Genomic DNA, 25748 nt, shown 5'->3' with positions numbered 1-25748 from the left:
GTTTGTCTCAGTGAGGGATCTGGGTTTTTTGTCTGGGTTGTTTGTTTCAGTGAGGGATCTGGGTTGTTTGTCTGGGTTGTTTGACTCAGTGAGGGATCTGGGTTGTTTGTCTGGGTTGTTTGTCTCAGTGAGGGATCTGGGTTGTTTGTCTGGGTTGTTTGTTTCAGTGAGGGATCTGGGTTGTTTGTCTGGGTTGTTTGTTTCAGTGAGGGATCTGGGTTGTTTGTCTGGGTTGTTTGACTCAGTGAGGGATCTGGGTTGTTTGTCTGGGTTGTTTGTCTGAGATGTTTTGTTTGTCTGGGTTGTTTGTCTGGGTTGTTTGTCTCAGTGAGGGATCTGGGTTTTTTGTCTGGGTTGTTTGTTTCAGTGAGGGATCTGGGTTGTTTGTCTGGGTTGTTTGACTCAGTGAGGGATCTGGGTTGTTTGTCTGGGTTGTTTGTCTCAGTGAGGGATCTGGGTTGTTTGTCTGGGTTGTTTGTCTGAGTTGTTTGTCTCAGTGAGGGATCTGGGTTGTTTGTCTGGGTTGTTTGTCTCAGTGAGGGATCTGGGTTGTTTGTCTGGATTGTTTGTCTGAGATGTTTTGTTTGTCTGGGTTGTTTTTCTGGGTTGTTTGTCTCAGTGAGGGATCTGGGTTGTTTGTCTGGGTTGTTTGTTTCAGTGAGGGATCTGGGTTGTTTGTTTCAGTGAGGGATCTGGGCTGTTTGTCTGGGTTGTTTGTTTCAGTGAGGGATCTGGGTTGTTTGTCTGGGTTGTTTGTCTCAGTGAGGGATCTGGGTTGTTTGTCTGGGTTGTTTGTTTCAGTGAGGGATCTGGGTTGTCTGCCTGGGTTGTCTGCCTGGGTTGTTTGTTTCAGTGAGGGATCTGGGTTGTTTGTCTGGGTTGTTTGTCTCAGTGAGGGATCTGGGTTGTTTGTCTGGGTTGTTTGTTTCAGTGAGGGATCTGGGTTGTTTGTCTGGGTTGTTTGTTTCAGTGAGGGATCTGGGTTGTTTGTCTGGGTTGTTTGTCTCAGTGAGGGATCTGGGTTGTTTGTCTGGGTTGTTTGTCTCAGTGAGGGATCTGGGTTGTTTGTCTGGGTTGTTTGTTTCAGTGAGGGATCTGGGTTGTCTGCCTGGGTTGTCTGCCTGGGTTGTTTGTCTCAGTGAGGGATCTGGGTTGTTTGTCTGGGTTTTTTGACTCAGTGAGGGATCTGGGTTGTCTGCCTGGGTTGTCTGCCTGGGTTGTTTGTTTCAGTGAGGGATCTGGGTTGTTTGTCTGGGTTGTTTGACTCAGTGAGGGATCTGGGTTGTTTGACTGGGTTGTTTGTTTCAGTGAGGGATCTGGGTTGTTTGTCTGGGTTGTTTGTTTCAGTGAGTGATCTGGGTTGTTTGTCTGGGTTGTTTGTTTCAGTGAGGGATCTGGGTTGTTTGTCTGGGTTGTTTGTTTCAGTGAGGGATCTGGGTTGTTTGTCTGGGTTGTTTGTTTCAGTGAGGGATCTGGGTTGTTTGTCTGGGTTGTTTGTCTCAGTGAGGGATCTGGGTTGTTTGTCTGGGTTGTTTGTTTCAGTGAGGGATCTGGGTTGTTTGTCTGGGTTGTTTGTTTCAGTGAGGGATCTGGGTTGTTTGTCTGGGTTGTTTGTTTCAGTGAGGGATCTGGGTTGTTTGTCTGGGTTGTTTGTCTCAGTGAGGGATCTGGGTTGTTTGTCTGGGTTGTTTGTCTCAGTGAGGGATCTGGGTTGTTTGTCTGGGTTGTTTGTCTCAGTGAGGGATCTGGGTTGTCTGCCTGGGTTGTCTGCCTGGGTTGTTTGTCTCAGTGAGGGATCTGGGTTGTTTGTCTGGGTTTTTTGACTCAGTGAGGGATCTGGGTTGTCTGCCTGGGTTGTCTGCCTGGGTTGTTTGTTTCAGTGAGGGATCTGGGTTGTTTGTCTGGGTTGTTTGACTCAGTGAGGGATCTGGGTTGTTTGACTGGGTTGTTTGTTTCAGTGAGGGATCTGGGTTGTTTGTCTGGGTTGTTTGTTTCAGTGAGTGATCTGGGTTGTTTGTCTGGGTTGTTTGTCTCAGTGAGGGATCTGGGTTGTTTGTCTGGGTTGTTTGACTCAGTGAGGGATCTGGGTTGTTTGTCTGGGTTGTTTGTTTCAGTGAGGGATCTGGGTTGTTTGTCTGGGTTGTTTGTTTCAGTGAGTGATCTGGGTTGTTTGTCTGGGTTGTTTGTCTCAGTGAGGGATCTGGGTTGTTTGTCTGGGTTGTTTGACTCAGTGAGGGATCTGGGTTGTTTGTCTGGGTTGTTTGTTTCAGTGAGGGATCTGGGTTGTTAGAAAATGTTTTGTTTGCATTAATGGATTTTTCTGTCAGCCGTTGTAAGTTTTAAACTTCTTGTCGTCCTAACAACATACAGTGTGTGTGTGTGTGTGTGTGTGTGTGTGTGTGTGTGTAGCTTTAGGGGTTTGGTGTAAGAGGAAGAATATACAGTACAATATAAAAACATTACGTCGAAGGAATGTGCCCATTTAGACAGCTGAGTAAACGTGTGTGTGTGTTTTCCACGAGCAGCTGAGTTGTGGGGTCGTGGGGGATTTGGATCAGATGGTTAATAAGCTCAAGGGTCTCTCTTTCGGGCTTTGCTCCAAAACCTAATAAGCTGCCTTACTGGAGGCTTTTGAAGAAATTAGGCATGAAGGTTTCCCAAAAGCGAGAGAGAAGTCCAGTTCCAGTGGAGATGCTGACTCTAGCATTGAGACGTGTTTGAGATGTGTTTCCCGTTCACTCCAGCGTCCTCGTGTGTAAAACCTGCAGAACATTTCATCCCAAAAGTGTGTGTACTAACAAAAGTACACAATCCCTTTAAAAAATCCCAGTTACATAACCCCCAAATAACATATATGAGCTCACGACTCGTGTTACTACTGTATGCATATCCTCATCTGCATATCATTTGCATATTCGGATATTCCCATCTGTGACCATGTTTAGTAAAAAATATGAGATATGGACTATGTGCTGTCATTTTACATTACTAAAAATCATTCAGTATCCTTGCCTTGTTTTAATAGAAATTAATACAAATTGCATAAAATTCATTTCAGAGATCTATGTAGATCTATTAGGATATTTTTAATTGTATCAAGCAAATCAGATTTCGGCTCTTTTGCCTGTAAGGGAATCATATTTTAGGATGTCAAAATCTGTCCTTCAAATATAATGGAATTGTTCATAATATTGGGAATATTGTGTGTGTGTGCGTGTCATCTGACTTCTTGAAACCAGCCGTTCAGTGTGTGTCACCCTCGGTGTTGCTAAGCCACACATCTTCTCAGAAGACGGTTCTGCTATTTATAACACAAGTTAAAGCTGAATCACCATGCGTCGAGCTCCTCGCTGTGGCTAAAGCAGTAAAACACAGCATGTTGTAGCTTCTTTTAATGAATTAGTTTCTGCTCTGACAGACGCAAGGCCAGCCGAACGCTGTGAGTGTGTGAACATTGTGTTTGATATGTGTTTTATCCTCAAACCAAACGTGTGTCTCCAGCCGGCAGTTAAACCAGCAAATCACTACGGTTTTAACAGACTGTGTGTTTCTGTCTGGCCTTAACCCCGTTAATTTAGACTTGTAATGTTGTTATTGTTTGTTTTACAGTTGGGTCCACACTAAAAGTTGAGGCAAACTCAGTGAAAGCATTCACATAATCTTCTTACCAAATCTCCAAAACTACAAGCACATTATCTGCTTTATATACTCAGTTTGAAATGGCACAACAAGCTCTTTTCGAAACACACATTAGACACTTTATTAAATTGTGTTTCGCTTGAAAGCCCAATCTGTTGACTCAAGGCCAAACTATACTTCACTTTTGTATTATTTCAAACATTTTTGTGAAATTTTGGCCTAAAAATGTGCTTGAGCTAACTGTCCTTAAAATATAGTAAAATTTGGTGAAGTGTCAAAATTCGATCACCAAAATTATATATTTAAAATTAGAGCCAGACCGATATTATCGGCCGATATTAGGCATTTTCCAAAATATCGGTATCGGGAGTTATAAAGGCCGATAAATGAATATTTCAAAAATACTGTAACATAAAAACAGACGAAACACGCTTGAACCATGTCACGAGTGTTGTAGTTGTATAGTTTGTCCACCAGAGGGCCCTCTACACCGTTCCTGTCGGCAACACTCGTTGAGTTGGTCACGATAGATCGCTTGAATAACAATTAAAAGATCCTCCCCATCAGTTCCCTTAACTCAAATAAGCATGACAAAATTTGTGACTATCATGTCCAGTTTAAAAAAATAAATAAAATATCGGCCGATATATCGGATTTTAAAACCCAAAAATATTTGTATCGTATCGGCCTTCAAAATCCTTTATCGGTCGGGCTCTACTTAAAATATCTTGAATGTAACTCGACACCCTTCACCTCATTTGGCATGTGTGGTTCTATGAATATGCAAATGAGCCCCGCCTCCACTCACTCACTCACTCTGGTTGACGATCACACGTTGATCTGATTGGTTACAAGGTGGTTTGTGACGTCAGAAACACCAAAGCGTGTTTTTGAGACTGTCTTTGGTTCACTGCAGTTTTAAGGAGCAATGCTGTCCACTTATGAATGGTTTGTCTTAAAGTGTATTAAAAACACCACATACACACATAAACAACATTAAACGCTGGATTTACACCACAGGGGGACTTTTTTAAGATATGCTCTCGGTTAAAAACGCTCAAACATGCATTTTAGTCCGGGACTAGACTTGCAACTAGCAACTGGGGTTGCATTACACAAACTTGACTTAATGTTTGAAAGAGTTATATATACTGAGAGAAATAACATTGGTTACTGAACAGATTCAGGAGGATGTTGTAGTAATCCAATGATCTACAGTTTATGTGAGAAAGGAAGTGGTCTCATCATTGTGAACAGGATTTCAGCTCGAGCTCTTGTGAGCACAGAGGATCCTTTGGTTGCTCCTCATTGACATTCCAGGCTCTTCTGAGGGATTGTTGCAGGATTTCCTGAAAAAGCTGTTCAGGGCTGATGCATGTTCTGCGAGTTTGCCATCATCTGATCTTGCAGTATTGGTCTGTCCTTATGATGAGCATTTGAGTTCACTGTAGACAGATGACAGGACAGAAGCCTTTGAATCGGGTGTTTTACTTTTAATTACAGTGTTTTTAAACTCCCATAATTAGGGATGAACCAATACGAACATTTTGGCCGATACCGATAACCGATAATTCTTTATATTTGAAAGCCGATAACCGATATATTTTTGAAGAACCTGATTACAAAATCATTAGTCTAGACATGTACCAAGCACACAATTATAATGGTGTTCTCATTATAATGTTATGTAGCCGATATGACACATTTTGGCCGATACCGATAACCGATAATTCTTTATATTTGAAAGCTGATAACCGATATATTTTTGAAGAACCTGATTACAAAATCATTAGTCTAGACATGTACCAAGCACACAATTATAATGGTGTTCTGATTATAATGTTATGTAGCCGATATGACACATTTTGGCCGATACCGATAACCGATAATTCTTTATATTTGAAAGCTGATAACCGATATATTTTTGAAGAACCTGATTACAAAATCATTAGTCTAGACATGTACCAAGCACACAATTATAATGGTGTTCTGATTATAATTTTATGTAGCCGATATGACACATTTTGGCCGATACCGATAACCGATAATTCTTTATATTTGAAAGCCGATAACCGATATATTTTTGAAGAACCTGATTACAAAATCATTAGTATAGACATGTACCAAGCACACAATTATAATGGTGTTCTGATTATAATTTTATGTAGCCGATATGACACATTTTGGCCGATACCGATAACCGATAATTCTTTATATTTGAAAGCCGATAACCGATATATTTTTAAAGAACCTGATTACAAAATCATTAGTCTAGACATGTACCAAGCACACAATTATAATGGTGTTCTGATTATAATTTTATGTAGCCGATATGACACATTTTGGCCGATACCGATAATTCTTTATATTTGAAAGCTGATAACCGATATATTTTTCAAGAACCTGATTACAAAATCATTAGTCTAGACATGTACCAAGCACACAATTATAATGGTGTTCTGATTATAATTTTATGTAGCCGATATGACACATTTTGGCCGATACCGATAATTCTTTATATTTGAAAGCTGATAACCGATATATTTTTCAAGAACCTGATTACAAAATCATTAGTCTAGACATGTACCAAGCACACAATTATATTGGTGTTCTGATTATAATTTTATGTAGCGGATATGACACATTTTGGCCGATACCGATAACCGATAATTCTTTATATTTGAAAGCCGATAACCGATATATTTTTGAAGAACCTGATTACAAAATCATTAGTCTAGACATGTACCAAGCACACAATTATAATGGTGTTCTGATTATAATTTTATGTAGCCGATATGACACATTTTGGCCGATACCGATAACCGATAATTCTTTATGTTTGAAAGCCGATAACCGATATATTTTTGAAGAACCTGATTACAAAATCATTAGTCTAGACATGTACCAAGCACACAATTATAATGGTGTTCTGATTATAATTTTATGTAGCCGATATGACACATTTTGGCCGATACCGATAACCGATAATTCTTTATATTTGAAAGCTGATAACCGATATTTTTTTGAACAACCTGATTACAAAATCATTAGTCTAGACATGTACCAAGCACACAATTATAATGGTGTTCTCATTATAATGTTATGTAGCCGATATGACACATTTTGGCCGATACCGATAACCGATAATTCTTTATATTTGAAAGCCAATAACCGATATATTTTTGAAGAACCTGATTACAAAATCATTAGTCTAGACATGTACCAAGCACACAATTATAATGGTGTTCTGATTATAATTTTATGTAGCCGATATGACACATTTTGGCCGATACCGATAACCGATAATTCTTTATATTTGAAAGCTGATAACCGATATATTTTTGAACAACCTGATTACAAAATCATTAGTCTAGACATGTACCAAGCACACAATTATGATGGTGTTCTGATTATAATTTTATGTAGCCGATATGACAGACTTGCGCTTTACTGTATTTTCCTTATTTGAAGCAATTCAAACCCATCATGTTGAACAGTGCACATCTGGAGGAAATAATACAGTACTTATCGACTTTAATATATTGGACAAATGTTCTTATCGGGCTGATATCCATAACATTAAAAATGATCATATATATCGGCCGATACCGATAATCGTTTATAATTGAAAGCCGATAACTGATATATTGGCTGATTAATCTAAATCCAAATGTTTATATCAGTTTTGAGAGCCTGATTATAAAACCCATGAAGCCATGTCCCAAACACACAAGTATAACGTTCTCATGATAACTGTATGTAGCCGATATGACAGACTTGCGCTGTACATGTTGCACTGACCTGTATTTTCCTTATTTGAAGCATATATTAATGTATTGGACAAATTTTCTTATTGGGCCGATATCGATAACATTTCAAATGAACATATATCGGCTGATACCGATATTTATTTATTTATTTATTAGTTCTTGCCATTTTACAACATAATATTTTATTTCCATGAACGCAAAAAAAAGAAAAAGAAGAAAGAAGAAAAAATCTTGTAATACCTGTACCTATTTGTGCCCAGTAAAAGAAACAGCTGCTTTATGAATGGATCAACCCCAACCCTCACCTCAATCACCAGACGTTTTCAGTAATACCTATCTATAGCTACACTTAATTATCATCATTTTCCTGATGTAACATTCCTGTATTTTTTTTTATTGTACAAATTCCTAAATTTACACACACTTTTGCAACACTTCAGTTCATAGTCCATGTCAAATATACACAGATATATTGTCCATCCCTAACCAAAAGTGAATAAAACTCTCTGAAACAGTGTTTTTGAACCTTTTACAAGTCAGTGTGGCCTAAATGATCTTTAGAAGCTTAAATAAAGTCATATTATGCTGAAATGGTTTTTAAACTGGCTTCAGTTTGAGTTGTGTCGATGTGATGGTGTGCTTTTGGCCTGCAGGGATTGAGCTGTGTCTGCCGGGTTGGCGTTTCTCCATGACCATGGTGGCCAACTTCATGGTGTTGGCGGGTCAGCTGCTCATGCCCGGACTCGCTGCCCTCTGTCGGGATTGGCAGATTTTGCAAGTGGTTATAATCTGCCCACTCTTACTCATGCTGTCCTACATCTGGTAAGTGCCGCTGCCCTTCTTCCAACCAACATCTCACTGTTGATTTTAATTGTGTTTGCGTTTACAGCAATACTGCAGCAACTGAAGCGAGCAGCAAACACGTCAGTGCACTACTGTTTCCACACTTCATTAAGCAGATCTATCGGTTTCAAATACGTTTCAAAACAAAGAACCAAATTAGCACATTAGGAGGATTATATAGCACAGCGTACCTTTAGCAGTCTGGAGGATACGGGGCTTAAAAGCCTAAAAATAAAGTACTTCAACAATAACAGTAATTTTTTCACACACAAGCAAACTTTTTCAGGTTCCAATGTACAAACTATTTACCATCAACCATTATTCATTTAACTGTTCAATAACGGCGATGTGTTAAATCATGCTAGCAACATGTTAAAACATGCTAGCAATGTGTTAATTAATGTTGGAGACATGTTACAATTTGTTAAATCATGCTAGCAACATGTTAAAACATGTTAGCAATGTGTTAATTAATGTTCGAGAAATGCTACAATTTGTTAAATCATGCTAGCAACGTGCTAATTCATGTTCGAGACATGCTACAATTTGTTAAATCATGCTAGCAACATGTTAAACATGCTAGCAATGTGCTAATTCATGTTCGAGACATGCTACAATTTGTTAAATCATGCTAGCAACATGTTAAACATGCTAGCAATGTGCTAATTCATGTTCGAGACATGCTACAATTTGTTAAATCATGCTAGCAACATGTTAAACATGCTAGCAACGTGCTAATTCATGTTCAAGACATGCTACAATTTGTTAAATCATGCTAGCAACGTGCTAATTCATGTTCGAGACATGCTACAATTTGTTAAATCATGCTTGCAACATGTTAAACATGCTAGCAATGTGCTAATTCATGTTCGAGACATGCTACAATTTGTTAAATCATGCTAGCAACATGTTAAAACATGTTAGCAATGTGTTAATTAATGTTCGAGAAATGCTACAATTTGTTAAATCATGCTAGCAACGTGCTAATTAATGTTGGAGACATGCTACAATTTGTTAAATCATGCTAGCAACATGTTAAAACATGCTAGCAATGTGCTAATTCATGTTCGAGACATGCTACAATTTGTTAAATCATGCTAGCAACATGTTAAACATGCTAGCAACGTGCTAATTCATGTTCGAGACATGCTACAATTTGTTAAATCATGCTAGCAACATGTTAAAACATTCTAGCAATGTGCTAATTCATGTTCGAGACATGCTACAATTTGTTAAATCATGCTAGCAACATGTTAAAACAGGCTAGCAATGTGTTAATTAATGTTGGAGACATGCTACAATTTGTTAAATCATGCTAGCAACATGTTAAAACATGCTAGCAATGTGCTAATTCATGTTCGAGACATGCTACAATTTGTTAAATCATGCTAGCAACATGTTAAACATGCTAGCAACGTGCTAATTCATGTTCGAGACAAGCTACAATTTGTTAAATCATGCTAGCAACATGTTAAAACATGCTAGCAATGTGCTAATTCATGTTCGAGACATGCTACAATTTGTTAAATAATGCTAGCAACATGTTAAACATGCTAGCAACGTGCTAATTCATGTTCGAGACATGCTACAATTTGTTAAATCATGTTAGCAACATGTTCCCAGACAGCAAACTGACATTGAATCAACGTGGAAACGACGTCTCTCATGACATTGAAACAACGTTGATTTTGCTCATCGAATTAACGTTGAACCAACGTCAGACGCGGCATTCTTCAAAGCTAAATGAAAATCGAAAATTGGTTTGCTTTCATAACGTTGAAACAACGCGTTGATTTCAAGTTGATTTTCCGTTAGTTTTGAAAGAATGAGGCGCCTGACGTTGGTTCAACGTTAATTCGATGAGCAAAACAATGTCAGATCAACGTTGTTTCGATGTCATATTTCCACGTTGATTCAATGTCAGTTTGCTATCTGGGTTAAAACATGCTAGCAATGTGCTAATTCATGTTGGAGACATGCTACAATGTGTTAAATTAGGCTAAAAGTCATGTAAGCAAAATACTAATGCAAAAAGCATGATAAAACATTTTATCATTGTGTTAAATGATATTAACAAAATGACACAAAAAACATGATGAGACTGGAGACTCATCTCATACATGCATATATGTTACAATATTTTGCTCTTTGTTTGTTGATGTTAGTTAATGTTAACAAATGAGACCTTAATGTAAAGTGGAACCAGAGACGATATTTATCATCGTATGACACATGGAAGCACTTCATTCTTTACTTGATTCAGCGATGTGTGTTTGGTCCAGATTCGATTAGGTCTGTGCCTGTAATATGTTGTGATCATAATAAAGTAAAGTATATCCTTCATGCTCCAGGATTTTCCCAGAATCTGTTCGCTGGCTGCTTGCGACTCAGCAGTACAGCCGCTCTAAATGGATCTTGGAGCGCGTCGCCACGAAGAACGGCATCGATCTAGAGCATGATGCTGAGGAGCTCATGACAGGTACTCAACCAATGACAATACAGATGATTTATAATGTGCAAAATATATTCAATAACTAGTGAAGCCAACTTTTACAGCTATAATATAACAGCCACCTATTTCAATCTAAGATATACATTTGAACTAAGCAAAATATGAAGAAAATTTGCTGAACTAAATCGGAAAAATTGTAAAATTCCTGAAAGCAAGCCAATCACTAGTACATTGTCCGCGTTCGGCTATTAACAAGTAAAAAAAACTCGCTTTTAGCATAAAAACAATCGACCAATAGTGGATTTTAACGATAACTAGGTTGGACCACGCTGGCCGATAACCGATTAATTAACCAATAGTGGATTTTACCGATAACGATAACTAGATTGGACCACGCTGGCCGATAACCGATTAATTAGCCAATAGTGGATTTTAACGATAACTAGGTTTGACCACGCTTACCGAAAACCGATTAATCGTCCCATAGTGGATTTTAACGATAACTAGGTTGGACCACGCTGGCCGATAACCAATTAATTGTCCGATAGTGGACTTTAATGATAACTAGATTGGACCACGCTGGCCGATAATCGATTAATCGTCCGATAGTGGATTTTAACGATAACTAGATTGGACCACGCTGGCCGAAAACCAATTAATCGTCCCATAGTGGATTTTATCGCTAACTAGGTTGGACCACGCTGGCCGAAAACTGATTAATCGTCCAATAGTGGATTTTAACGATAACTAGGTTGGACCACGCTGACCGATAACCGATTAATCGTCACATAGTGGATTTTAACGATAACTAGGTTGGACCACGCTGACCGAAAACCAATTAATCGTCACATAGTGGATTTTAACGATAACTAGGTTGGACCACGCTGACCGATAACCGATTAATCGTTAAATAGTGGATTTTAACGATAACTAGGTTGGACCACACTGACCGATAACCGATTAATCGTCACATAGTGGATTTTAACGATAACTAGGTTGGACCACGCTGACCGATAACCGTTTAATCGTCACATAGTGGATTTTAACGATAACTAGGTTGGACCACACTGGCCGATAACCAATTAATCGTCAGATAGTGGATTTTAACGATAACTAGGTTGGACCACGCTGACCGAAAACAGATTAATCGTCACATAGTGGATTTTAACTATAACTAGGTTGGACCACGCTGGCCGAAAACAGATTAATCGTCAGATAGTGGATTTTAACGATAACTAGGTTGGACCACGCTGACCGAAAACAGATTAATCGTCACATAGTGGATTTTAACTATAACTAGGTTGGACCACGCTGGCCGAAAACAGATTAATCGTCAGATAGTGGATTTTAACGATAACTAGGTTGGACCACGCTGACCGAAAACAGATTAATCGTCACATAGTGGATTTTAACAATAACTAGGTTGGACCACGCTGACCGAAAACAGATTAATCGTCACATAGTGGATTTTAACAATAACTAGGTTGGACCACGCTGGCCGATAACCGATTAATCGTCACATAGTGGATTTTAACTATAACTAGGTTGGACCACGCTGACCGAAAACAGATTAATCGTCACATAGTGGATTTTAACAATAACTAGGTTGGACCACGCTGGCCGATAACCGATTAATCGTCACATAGTGGATTTTAACTATAACTAGGTTGGACCACGCTGACCGATAACCGATTAATCGTCACATAGTGGATTTTAACGATAACTAGATTGGACCACGCTGACCGAAAACCAATTAATCGTCACATAGTGGATTTTAACGATAACTAGATTGGACCACGCTGACCGAAAACCAATTAATCGTCACATAGTGGATTTTAACGATAACTAGGTTGGACCACACTGACCGATAACCGATTAATTGTCTGATAGTGGATTTTAACGATAACTAGGTTAGACCACACTGACCGATAACCGATTAATCGTCACATAGTGGATTTTAACTATAACTAGGTTGGACCACACTGACCGATAACCGATTAATCGTCACATAGTGGATTTTAACTATAACTAGGTTGGACCACGCTGACCGATAACCGATTAATCGTCACATAGTGGATTTTAACGATTACTAGATTGGACCACGCTGGCCGATAACCGATTAATCGACCGATAGTGTGTATTTTAACCATAACTAGGTTGGAACACACTGGCCGAAAACCGATTAATCGACCGATAGTGGATACTAACAATAACGAGGTTGTTGACCTAATATTTAATTTTAATACACAATTTTCAAATATTTTACTCTGTTCAAAGAAAGATAAGAAATAAAGCGATGATTGCTTTTAACGTTTATAATAATTCTGGTCATGTATAAAGTAGCTCTGATGTAATGAGGTCACAGGTGTATGTTTGCAGAGTAATTACAACAACTTCATAAGTGGCTCAACCAATCAGAATCAAGGACCAGGACTTTCCGTTTTATAAAGACTACTTTATGTCTTATGTTCCCGTAACAGGAAAATGAGCGGATGACATACACAGCTATTATTCGATACATAATTTGAAGAGGGTAAAAACTTACAGAGGAACATTGAGGAAATGAAGAGTTTGCTGATAAAGTTATCACTATATGAGCTCAGAACAATGTTTTTGGCCCAAAGCATTGCAGCTATGACCACCAAACTCGCCTCCACCGTTCCAGAATGCATTTCAATGTCCTAAAGAAATAATTCAGCATTATTTATTCACCTTGTTCAAAACCGGTATGGCTTTCTTCTGTGGAACATAAAACCGGTTTGGCTAAGCGTACATATCTGGTTTCTGCATTTTACCAGTCAGGCCGGCGTCTGCGCAGGTGAATGTTGCTTGCACAATATAAAGTCAACATTGCAGTGTTTATGCCAGTGTAAACACTCGAGAAGCCATGGTGACTATCAGAACACAGCAGATCCTACTTATTGCCTTAATGCATGTTCATGGTTTCATGTCTACTACAGTATAAGACATTAGCGCACTCAGGTGATATCCTGTATTTGAGTGGAGTTATTCGTGTTATTCGGAGAAATGTCACTGTTGTACTGCATATGATTTCTTATTTGCACTTTGCACAATACACATTGAAAATCATGCGTGGATAATATGTTAACATCATGTCTTATAGTTGCATTTAGCAGCTTAAATAGCTTACATTTTTTACATTTTCTATATTGTATATTGCTGTGGATATACTGTAATATACATCCAGCTTTATATATAGAGCTGTGCAATAATGCATGATGTCTTTGTGCACACACACACACACACACACGGCCTAAGTGTGTTTGATTGATGCGTTTATGATCATCTTTCATGAGATGATGTGTTATGCACTGCTGAAATCTTTCTCCTCCACAATGTGAAGAGTATAATCCCATTTGTTCAGTCGTCCAGTGTCGGGACCGACCGTGAAGAGATTTTAAGTGTATATGTGATTGGAGCATTAGATGTTTTCTTTTCTTCGTTGGTTTCAGAGCTGAACCGAGCCCTGCCGAAGCAATCCAAGAAGACCTGCATCGTGAAGATGGTCGGCACGAGGAACCTGTGGAAGAATATAGTCGTGCTCTGCGTCAACTCGTAAATTCAGTTTTATTACGCAAACATTAAATAAAAGTGTTTTTTATTTGTGTCTATGTGTACATCTAGTCTAGTGTGAAATATGATTATTATTATTAAAAACATTCTGCTGTTATTAAAGTTCAGATTCATCCAAAATAAACATTCTGTTTTTATTTTTTATTCTGTTTTCAAGCTGCTGTAAAATAAATGCTTATGAATCAAGTGGTTTAATTCAAGTCTTCTGAAGAGATACGATCATTTTATATGATTAATATTTAATTGGGATTTTATTAGGATTTGGCACATCACACACTTTTGAGCTTGTGGGTTTACTCTATATGACATGCTCTATGTATGCGTGTCGACTAAATTAGATCTGTTCATGTTCTTCACAAGACTTGGATTAAATTTAACAACTGGATTATTAAGCCTTTTTAGATCTTCAAAGTGACCTGGACGTGACATGAACCTCTCAGATTTGATTACAAGTATATTCATTTGTGTTTTGAAGATGAGTGGAAGTCTTACAGGTTTGGAGGATGAGTAATTGAAGACTGATTTTAACCCTGTGTGTGTCTCCCTCTCAGACTGACGGGTTATGGCATACACCACTGCTTCGCGCGCAGCATGATGGAGCAGGACGTCCCGATCCAGAAGAGCATGTTTCATAACTTCTATGCCCACTACTACACCATGGCGGGCATCGCGGTGGTTTCATGCGTGTCCCTGTGCCCTGCGGTGGGCGTGATGGGCCGGCGGGGGGGACTCCTCATGTTTATGATCATCACAGCCCTGGCATCTCTCCTTCAGCTGGGCCTGCTAAACCGTGAGTGAACACACACACACACACACACATCAGTGACTACATTTACATGAACATGCAGACAGCAACGCTCTGAGCCTTTTCCTTACGCCATTGAAGAGATTAAAGGGATAGTTCACCCAAAAATAAAAATTACTGCATGATTTACTCACCCTGAAGCCATCCATATGACTTTCTTCTTTCAGACATTTCAGACATACAATAGCAGTTGTCCATGCTCTTCAGAGCTTTATAATGGCGGTGAATGACTGTTTCTGTGTTAAAGTCCATCAAAGTGCATCTGTTAATCATAAAAGTGCATCTATCATCATAAAAGTGCATCTGTCCATCATAAAAGTGCATCTGTCCATCATAAAAGTGCATCTATCCATCATAAAAGTGCATCTGTCCATCATAAAAGTGCGTCTGTCCATCATAAAAGTGCGTCTGTCCATCATAAAAGTGCATCTATCCATCATAAAAGTGCATCTGTCCATCATAAAAGTGCGTCTGTCCATCATAAAAGTGCGTCTGTCCATCATAAAAGTGCGTCTGTCCATCATAAAAGTGCGTCTGTCCATCATAAAAGTGCGTCTGTCCATCATAAAAGTGCATCTATCCATCATAAAAGTGCGTCTGTCCATCATAAAAGTGCATCTATCCATCATTAAAGTGCATCTATCCATCATAAAAGTGCATCTGTCCATCATAAAAGTGCATCTATCCATCATAAAAGTGCATCTGTCCATCATAAAAGTGCATCTGCCCATCATAAAAGTGCATCTATCCATCATAAAAGTGCATCTGTCCATCATAAAAGTGCATCTCTCCATCATAAAAGTGCATCTGTCCATCATAAAAGTGCATCTGTCCATCATAAAAGTGCATCTATCCATCATAAAAGTGCATCTGTCCATCATAAAAGTGCATCTGTCCATCATAAAAGTGCATCTGTCCATCATAAAAGTGCATCTGTCCATCATAAAAGTGCATCTGTCCATCATAAAAGTGCATCTATCCATCATAAAAGTGCATCTGTCCATCATAAAAGTGCATCTATCCTTTATAAAAGTGCATCTATCCATCATAAAAGTGCGTCTGTCCATCATAAAAGTGCATCTGTCCATCATATGCCTTGTATAAGCCTCATTTGTACAGATTGTGCACGTGTGTGAACACTAACTAGAGTAACGGAGCTGTATCCGCTCTGTGGTGGAACCGCATGTTCAGGATAAGCAGGTTAAGAGTGCATCATTAACACACACACACACACACACGTCTATTACTGGCTTTCTGCTGTGCATGTAAACATTGAGAATACACCAGAAGCTCAAAACAAAAGCTTTTAAACACTACAGATTAGTTTGAAGCGTACTACATTATACAAGCACATCTGCATTATCTTCATGTGTTTCATTAGTCATGAGCTGCTGACCTCTGATGTTGACATGTGTTGTTTATCTCCTCATGTGCTCGTCCGTGATGAATCCAGTGTTTGGGAAGTACAGTGTCCAGCTGAATATTGGTAAAGTATAATCTCAATGCTATTTAGACAGTTTCTCTTTATTGCTTTATTTCACATGATTTGTCATGATATCATCACCTATGCCAGTTTAATATCAAGATTATAATAAAAGTATTGTCTTTTTTATTTTCTTTAAATATTTTCTTATTTAAACAAAATTGCTAAATAACTGGAAAAGTCCTTTATTTATTTTTCACATTTTTATGTCAGGACAATTATACACAACCTCAAAAAAATTCCTACATCATCTTTAAACAGCTTTTAAAAACATGTTTCTTTTGTGTGCATGTAAACAGTCTATTTACCACAGTCCGACAAATATGCCAAGAAGCTTGAGTAATGTAGAGGCATTATTAAAGTTCTCCAGAAAACACTTTTTGTATTGTAATATATATATACCACATTAGCACTTAAGGAGAACGTGAGGCTGAAAAATAACTAAAGCTGAACCTTGATTTGACATTGAAACAAGATAAATACCCAAAACAAGCAATAACGTCCAGGTTTAAAGTGTTTGCAAGAAAGCCTTCAAACGTCAGCACAGATGATGGTGCTCAAAGCTGATATCCTTAAATGCACATTTGTTGAAAACACACTTTTTTTTTCACGAGTTTTACATCATTTTTATATTAAGTTGCATATGTGATGTTTCTTTTTTGAGGAAAAGACAATAAATGGCTCCTCATCTTGTGTTGTTCTCCCTGGATCCCCACAGAGAGCTCGGATGCGCTGAAGTACAACTTTTCCGTGGCCTTCTCCATGATTGGCATGTTCTCCTCCCACGCCGTCAGCAACCTCAGCATCTTCTTTTGTGCTGAGATCACCCCTACTGTGATCAGGTAAGCCAGGCCACTTGCACGATCATGGGGGAAATGGATACGTAGAATGAATGAAGACAGCGTAATCATTACAATATTTGTTCCCCCTGTTCTTTCCTTTAAAGCTACACTGTGTAACTCTTTTAGTTTATTCTTAGCTAAAAACACTTAGTTCTTTCAAAAAAATATGTGCTCATTGATGTATATTTACTTCGTTCAAGTAATAAAGTATTCTCGTGAGTGTATAATATGCCATTGAAAATACATACGTGTAAGGGGTTCGCCATGTTGCCCCTCCATCTTGAAAGTACATTAGCCAAAGAGGGACATACCCGTTAATTCACGTTTACGTTTGAGTTAACAATCATGGACGAGGTCGAACTGGAAGCCATGTTGATCTTGGACTACATTGGCCACCGTTGGAGTTATTGAGAGGAACAGAAACTGATATTCACTGGATGGTCATATACCTTTTCACCACTAGATGGGGGTAAAAATTACACAGTGTAGCTTTAATATATATCGCATGCCCAACTAAATATTCCGAGGGCCTTGAAAGTTTTGCGAAAGTGATAAAGAAACGCCTGGCAACTTGTTGTAAAAATGCTGGCAGGGAAAGAGTTAAAATAATAAGCCAAGAATTGGCAGTTTGCACTATGAGATGTTACGAGATGACACGATCAATTTACGAATGAGCGCACCCAATCTTAGGGTAAAACAAGGTGCGTACACCCCTAACCTTGTGTTCTGTGTGCTGTGTAGGGGCGGGGGGCTCGGCCTGGTCCTGGCCAGCGCTGGTTTCGGCATGCTGACGGCCCCCATCATGGAGCTGCACAACCAGAAAGGCTATTTTCTGCATCACATCATTTTCGCCTGCTGCACTCTCATCTGCATCATTTGCATCCTGCTGCTGCCGGAGACTCGCAACCAACCCCTCCCGGAAACGTTAGCGGATGCTGAAATCCACACACGCCCACCGTTACTGCCGCCTCGTAAGCCGGGCGAGCAACGCCTTCTCCTGACCAAGTCGGACAGCCGCGAGTACGCAAGGGTCGGCGACACGCCTCTCCACGAGGCGGCCGCCACTGCGATCTCCACTATGGACTCCACCGCCTCATCCGCCATCGATCTCGCCATGCTCATTGACGCCCCTGTCCAGCAAGTCACGGGTCAGGTGGAGATATTCAGCATGAAGAAGTTGACTTCTGCCCAAGAGCTCAAGCAAACCACTCCGGAGTCGCCTCTCCTCGCCTCGATCCCCAACACCTCTGTTCACTTGTCCAGATCAGAGTCCCCTCCTGATGTTGTCCTGACTCTTCAGTCCTCTTCCACTGCGGACGCCTCTCCCTTATCGACCCACATCCAAACTCCTTCATTTGTAGTTAAAGCTGTTCCTCTTGCTTCGGGGTCTAATGATTGCGACATCCCAGTTGAAGTGGACTTGTCAGGTCCTCCCGACTCTAGCGTCCACCTGACGGCGTCCTCCCCAATAGTCTGCCCAATTAACCTGTCTGATCCCTCACCCGCATCCACTGGACAATCAAATGCCATTCCTGCCTCTTCCTCAATAGACTCTCCTGTTGACCTAGTCTCGGATATTCTCGCCCCTTCCCCAACACAACTCTCATTATCACCAGTACTAGACCCATCCGGTCAAGCCAATGGCGTCCCAGCTTCTTCCCCCATAGATTCTGGCACTCCCTTGTTACACTTAGTTGCTCCGCCTGCGATGAACTCCGTAGGGTCACCAACTCCACTTGAGTCTTTAGGTAGTGGCACTACTCTTGATGCCACCGTGGATTCCACACGCACGGACTCTGTTACAGAATCTGGCCACCCGCTCATGGCGGACTTGACCGCTTCCTCGCCGATCGACTCAGGTATTCCCACAGACGCTGACTTGCACATCACGGAAACCAGTGGGGAGACGTCTTCATGACGGACACACTCGCTCGATGGGCAGCCTTATTGTCCTCGCTGCTTACCACGAAGCGGCTCTCGCCGTGGGGAGGCATTGTTGGAAGTATTGACCCGAGATTTGACTGAAAGGGAAAGGGTTTTTATTCTCCCTTCCGACTGTGGTGCCAGTATCTGCTTTGTTTGGGCAGCTAGATCCAAATTTCCACGCGTTATCATTGAGCTTCTCTTATTAAAAACGCTACCAACAATAGTGTCAAGTTCTTACTTGAGTTACTCTGGAAGTCCGTGTAGTCTAGTGGCTAGGCTTACTCATAAGTGCTTGTTGGATAGTAATTAACGTTTAGGATCAAATGTGAGTAACGTTCTGTAATTAAATGACTGGAATGAAGTTGCTTTATTGAGGTCCGGTATCAAAGGGAAATTTCTCTCAAACCCAACAGCCTATATATTTAACGCTGGGAATGTTTGCCGATGTTGTCCTGAAGCGAACGGCAAGTACCTCTAGGTGTCAAATAGGCAGTTCATGTGACGGACCATACGCATATGTAAAATAGATACACTGAGACTGCTCAATGGTATACATGTGGTACGTTTTATGAAGCTAATGTGGTTTTGGTTGAGCTAATGGCTGATTTTGGTGGGGAAAAAATGATTTTGAGGAATACGACCCACGATACACTCAATCAAGTGTATGCAACAAACTTATTGTGAATGTGAAAAAGTTTTGTAATTTATGCTATTGTGGTACTGATGTACAGTGGTACTGACTGCTTTACTTTACAAAAAAACAAAGGTTATGTTGTGTGTGTCAATGAGTGTACGCCCATTGGTATTTTGTTACCATGTCTGTGTAAATGTATGTGGCACTTTATCGTTCACAATGACAAAAAAAAGCATGTGAACATCTAAAATGAACCTTTCAATGAATGATTTCGAAGTAATGAGAACAAATATGAATTTTGAGGAATGTGTACATTCGTGGTCACTTTATACTCACAGCAATAATGTCTTTACCATATATGGGTTTAAATCATTTCAAATATCTTTTAATTTTTATCGTTTTGTATCCTTAATCACAGTAAAGAGCATTAATATTAAATATTCATTTTTTGATGTCTGAAATGGTCCCCTTGTGAGTTTGGCAAGAGTTGGCCGTGATCAAGCGTAAAACTACTGGAATATTTCATTGGCACGCGATGCAACATTACTTTGGATGACTTGGATTTTGCCAATGATTGTGGGATATTTTTAATCAATCCAGCTAACATTTAGTTTCTTTTTATCTTAAATAACATGTATTATGGCCCTACTACAGTATGTTAAACTTTTAAGAACAGTTTTTAATGATTTTGTCTTTGTCTTTTGTTATTCCAAGGACAGGGGCGTTTTCTTATCAGATATACCATGGCCTTCTTCTGTCTGGTGACCTCATTTAGCTCTCACCACTGTATTCCTGTTAAGCTATTCAGGATATCTTGTTACATTTGATATTAAACATCACATTTGTCCAGTTTTCATTTCCAATCTGACTCGTTAGCGTGATTGATTTGGCTTTGTTTTGACTGCAAACACCTCAATACTTGAGAGCAATAGAGTGCTTGTGCCATTTAGCCACATGTATTATGTTGTACAAGGTTATTAACAGTATGTGTTATGTTATTCAGGTCGCTTCAGACACATAAAATCTGACTCTCTGAGCAAGATTGTGTTGATTTGCCATGACAGGAGTTGATCTAAAAGAGAAAACCTGAAGACTTGAATCTAGTATTCTCGACCGTAGATTAACACAATGACACTTGTGTAGCTGAAGTACAGAAGTACTGATCTCATTTACTTTTTCATTACGTTCATCTGTTCCTCCACTAGACATTAAGACATTTTCACAAGCGTCAAATCAGATCACAAACAAAAAATGTCTTTTACACTATACAGTATATAACCTAATACTATGACTACTTATATGGTGACGATCCTCTCATAATCGATACCCATTACCATTATACATACGGAAATCACAGCAATAAGAACAATATTGTTAGTAGTATTCTCAATTCCAAGGCTGTGAAGATTGGGACGGCCTACAGTTCTTGTCGCCTAACTTATGTGACAGCTGCCGTTGTAATATGCCATCCTTATAAATATGTCTGTTTATGTATATAATAATAGACATATACACTAGACCTCACCTGGGGGTTCTAAGCATGCGTCAAAACCGCCGCCATCTTGGAACAGGGGTCTTGTCATAGGAAGTAGCTAGGTAACGCCGCTATCTCTGCCTTTACTTCGAATTCATTGATGGTGGCGGACTTTTGTGCAGCGTATGAAGTTCACGGATGAAATCTGAACTAGGAAGAATGTTTAAAAAAAAAAAAAAAATTCTTTCTGGAATCAATGATAAATACATGTCTGACCGTTGGAACAAACCAAAAAAACAATAAAAATCGCATTCATGATGATTTATGGTGATTTTATTTGCGTTAGACCTGTGTCTACTACATTGAAGCTGATGCATTAAAGTGGAGGGGCTCCCCTGTTTCAAGATGGCGGCTCTATTGACGCATTCGTTCCAATGAACTGCCGTATCCAAGGTGACGTCTAGTGTATGTCTATGGTATATGTAAGGGTTAATGCCCGACGAGGTGTCCATTGTCAGGTTTTAATGGACGACGGCGAGGCGTAAACCGGCCGACGCGCAGCGGAGGACGGTTGCCTCCGCCGAAGTCCATTAAAACCTGACAATGGACACCTCGGAGGGCATTAACCCGCTTATACCATGGTCACTTGCCAAATAAAACATTAGTTTATATTTTAATTAGGCTAAATCTAGTTTTTACAAATAATAACTTGCCTTGCCTGCATGACTGTTTATTTAGCAACCGGAGATATAGTCCGCTTAGCTCGTATCCCTTCAGGTTCACAAAGGCATTTTTTTTTCATGAAACAAAGGTAGGCATAGTTTTTTTTTTTTATTACACATAAAACAATTAATCAAACAACAATAAGAAAACAATTAGCTCTGATCTCCAGCGATTTGCGCTTAACGTTATAGGCTAGAGGGCAATAAATTAATCAGATCAAAGAGAGGGTAATTTGCCTCAGGCTCCTTAGGCTTGAAACGCTGTAACGTTCAGCCTTCTCCTGCCTTGGTTGTCTGGACAGCTGCGTAAAACTCTCGCAGGGTCTCATTCAGGGGTGCGTTTCCCGAAAGCATCGTTATCCAACTATGGTCGCAAGTTACGTCGTTACCAATAGAGTTCAATGGAGCAGAGCAGCAGCGGTGTAATTTTCTCCGTTTTATTTACATTTTTTCTTTCTTCAGCAGCATACCAGTCGTCAAAGTTGCCATATTCTCCATAAATGTTAAAAGAAATAGCACGAAGTCGCTCATTGTTGTAAAGGGGCCGTTCACATATCGCGCCTAAAAACGCGTAGAAAACGCTAGGCGCAAGCGTTCTCCTTTTTCCAAAGAAGCGCTAGGGCGGTTGCGCTCCGGAGGCGCCTGTCGTTGCTAAGCAACCATCAGCTGTGCTCTCCGTTACATGAAGGAAATTTCAGCAATGGATTTCCACCACCGAAAAACCCTTGCTGTAACTCTGTTACAAGATTTATTTACTCAGAAAAGTAAAAAACGCCGCAGTGTTTGGGTGCACCCCATACTACAAAAACGCAAGAACCATGGGGAATTTCACCAGCTGATTCAGGAACTCCGCCTGGACAATGGGAGGTTCAAAGCCTATTTCAGAGTGGACAAGGACCAGTTTGATTATATTTTAAGAAAAGTTGGCCCAAGCATTGGTAAACAGAGCTTCTGCCGTGAAACCATCTCTCCTGCCCAACGGCTCTGCATTTGTCTGAGGTTAGAATATAACTGAATTGGTCATAAAACACCAGAAATAGCAAACATACACATTTATATATATTTATATATATATAATATAGATCAATTCGTTATAAACAATGATGGATTTAACAAGAAATCAGTTGTGAGCATTCATATTTTTAGTAAATATATTTTTACTAGTAGTGCAGCAGTTTACAGCGCTGTCCATATGTATAAAAATACCGAAATACCACAATTAAGTTATTCACATAAAGTCATTTATGAATACTAGTAGACCTAATGTCTATGTCAAAGCATGACATTACAGTGGTGGAAGAAGTATTTCATTTCAGTACAAGCAGAGTTGCGTAAGTTACTCTAAAATATATGTAATTTCTATCAGTTCACTTTGAAATTATTTTTTGGTATGAGCTTACCTCAAGGGCATCCAAGATGTAGGTGTCTTTGTTTTCACAGTATTTTCAGTTTTGATATTTTTAGGTCAAACCGTTCTTGTCTGTCAGTCATATAGGCTAATGCAGGTCTATGGTCACCACCTCAAAGAGCATGCACAGAGAAGTCCAAATTAAACATGATTTAATGACTCGTAAATGTAAGTACACATAGATGGCCTAAGACACGAAATGAGCGGTTTGTGTGAAAAACGAACAGTATTTAAATCGTTTTTACCTCTTGTAATCACAGTCATGTCCAAGTACTTTGAGGGTGCGGGCTCTTCTGTCTGCGCTCGTTGCATTGATACTGTACACGTTGCATACGTGTATACACGTGATACACATTGATAACCACTCATTTCATGTCTTAGGCCAGTCATGCTTTCACATAGGCATTAGGTCTACTGGTATTCGTAAATGACTTTATATATGAATAATTTAATTGAGGTATTTTTATACATACTTTACACACACTAAATATAAATGTACGCTTGTTACAGATATCTTGCAACTGGGGATTCATTTAAGACCATCGCCTTCAGTTATCGCGTGGGCCATTCTACAGTTGCAGGCATCGTAAAAGATGTGTGTGAAGCCATATGGGACAACCTTGTGGAAGAATACATGCCACCACCTAACAGGGAACGCTGGCGAGAAATCGCAGCTGATTTCCAGCAGATGTGGAATTTCCCTAACTGTGTTGGGGCAGTAGATGGCAAGCACATAGTGATTCAGGCCCCTGCCTCCAGCGGTTCCCTTTATTTTAACTACAAAGGCTCCTTCTCAATTATTCTCCTTGCTGTTGTTGATGCTCGGTATCGCTTCCAGGTGGTGGATGTTGGAGCTTATGGCCGAAGTAGTGATGGTGGTACGTTGGCTGTTTCAGCATTTGGAAGAGCTCTCTGTCAGGGCAGCCTTGGCATACCAGAGGACAAACCTCTCCCTGGTGCAGAGCATCTGGGGCCTATGCCACATGTGTTCGTTGCGGATGAAGCCTTTCCCCTCAGACGCCACATGATGCGTCCACATCCTGGCCAGAACATTGGGAGAGAGAAAAGGCTGTACAACTACAGGCTTTCACGGGCCAGGCGAATGGTGGAGTGCTCATTTGGAATCCTAGCGGCACAATGGCGGCTGTACAGAAGAGTGCTAGGAGTGACCCCAGAAATGGCAGAGAAAGCTGTTAAGGCTACCTGCATCCTCCACAACCTTCTGAGGGTAGATCAGGCAGAGGATCATCCACAAGCACCGTCATCAGAACCTGACTCCACTGCAAGGGCAATGGGAGATCTCCACAGAATGAGCAGCAACAACTCATCTCGCGAAGCTATAACCATCAGAGAGAAATTTACCCAGTATTTCTCATCTACCGAGGGTGCAGTCCCATGGCAGGAGAACATTATTTGATGTTACATTATAACAAAGAATAAGTGAATAACCAAAGAATAAACTAATCTGTAATATACTTAATAAAATAATTAAATTTTAATACAACTTGCCTCATTTTCAAATTATAATTATAATTTATTGATCAGTTCAATTGTTTTAGAAACATTCACATGTATTAATCAACATTGTAAAAATACGTGTTTTAATTAAACAATGAACAAAAAAAGTAAATAAAAATAAAAATAACATATCAATTACAATAATGTAATAGACAATCACCTCTGCCTCCACTGACTAACCAAACCCCCCCACCACCACACACACACCTCACTCAAACTCAGCTTCATAAAGAACTTGCTCGATTTTCATTCGCACTTCTGCTTTTCTCTGCGGAGGAAGTCTCTTAAATGTTCCAACGAGACTCATGAAATAGAGTTCATCGTAGTCTTGAGGTTTACTCAGGTTACTTAGAATGCTCTTCTGGAATTCAGAGAGGTCTGGCTCTGCACTTCTCCTCCTTTTTCCCATTGAGGGACATCTAGAGACCTGGGTGACAGGTGTAGGACACATAGACTGGATGTTTGTTGGCTGACTGGTGTTGCTGCTGCTGGTCGATGCCAGGGGCTCTGGCTCTACAGGAAGTAGGGTCAAGGTAATGAGACCCTCACTTTGGCTGTCCTAGGAGAATAAAATAAAGTTATTTTAGCAGAAAAACAAATCATGACTTAAGATTGATGAAGTGTGTTATTATGTATTA

The 25748-nt window shown here is 39.7% G+C and overlaps 2 protein-coding genes across 2 annotated transcripts in view; both read left to right on the top strand.

The window, feature by feature from the left end:
- Nucleotides 1-20851, top strand: part of slc22a23a (solute carrier family 22 member 23a) — a 51625-nt gene extending 30774 nt beyond the window's left edge. Inside the window, exons 4-10 of the mRNA XM_039674509.2 lie at nt 8063-8231; nt 10604-10731; nt 14178-14280; nt 14850-15088; nt 16557-16589; nt 17305-17428; nt 18170-20851. Of these exons, the coding sequence (XP_039530443.2) occupies nt 8063-8231; nt 10604-10731; nt 14178-14280; nt 14850-15088; nt 16557-16589; nt 17305-17428; nt 18170-19346 (1973 nt within the window). The 3' untranslated portion in view covers nt 19347-20851. The remainder of the gene's footprint in view (nt 1-8062; nt 8232-10603; nt 10732-14177; nt 14281-14849; nt 15089-16556; nt 16590-17304; nt 17429-18169) is intronic.
- Nucleotides 20852-22728: 1877 nt separating this feature from the next.
- Nucleotides 22729-25056, top strand: LOC120493177 (uncharacterized). Its single transcript, XM_039691681.2, has 2 exons — nt 22729-23183; nt 24103-25056. The coding sequence occupies exons 1-2, from the start codon at nt 22867-22869 to the stop codon at nt 25007-25009; spliced, it is 1224 nt and encodes a 407-aa protein (XP_039547615.1). The 5' UTR covers nt 22729-22866; the 3' UTR covers nt 25010-25056.
- Nucleotides 25057-25748: the final 692 nt, after the last annotated feature.

Source organism: Pimephales promelas, chromosome 5 (genome assembly GCF_988280905.1).
Source record: "Pimephales promelas chromosome 5, fPimPro1.hap1.1, whole genome shotgun sequence".
Taxonomy (NCBI): Eukaryota; Metazoa; Chordata; class Actinopteri; order Cypriniformes; family Leuciscidae; genus Pimephales; species Pimephales promelas.
Note: the sequence above shows the minus strand (reverse complement) of the source record. Positions and strands in the feature narration are given on the sequence as shown.

Coding starts and splice junctions, on each gene's coding strand:
- LOC120493177 (XM_039691681.2), top strand. CDS start 22,867: ATGAAGGAAATTTCAGCAATGGATTTCCACCACCGAAAAACCCTTGCT. Junction 23,184..24,102: donor CGGCTCTGCATTTGTCTGAG/GTTAGAATATAA, acceptor CGCTTGTTACAG/ATATCTTGCAACTGGGGATT.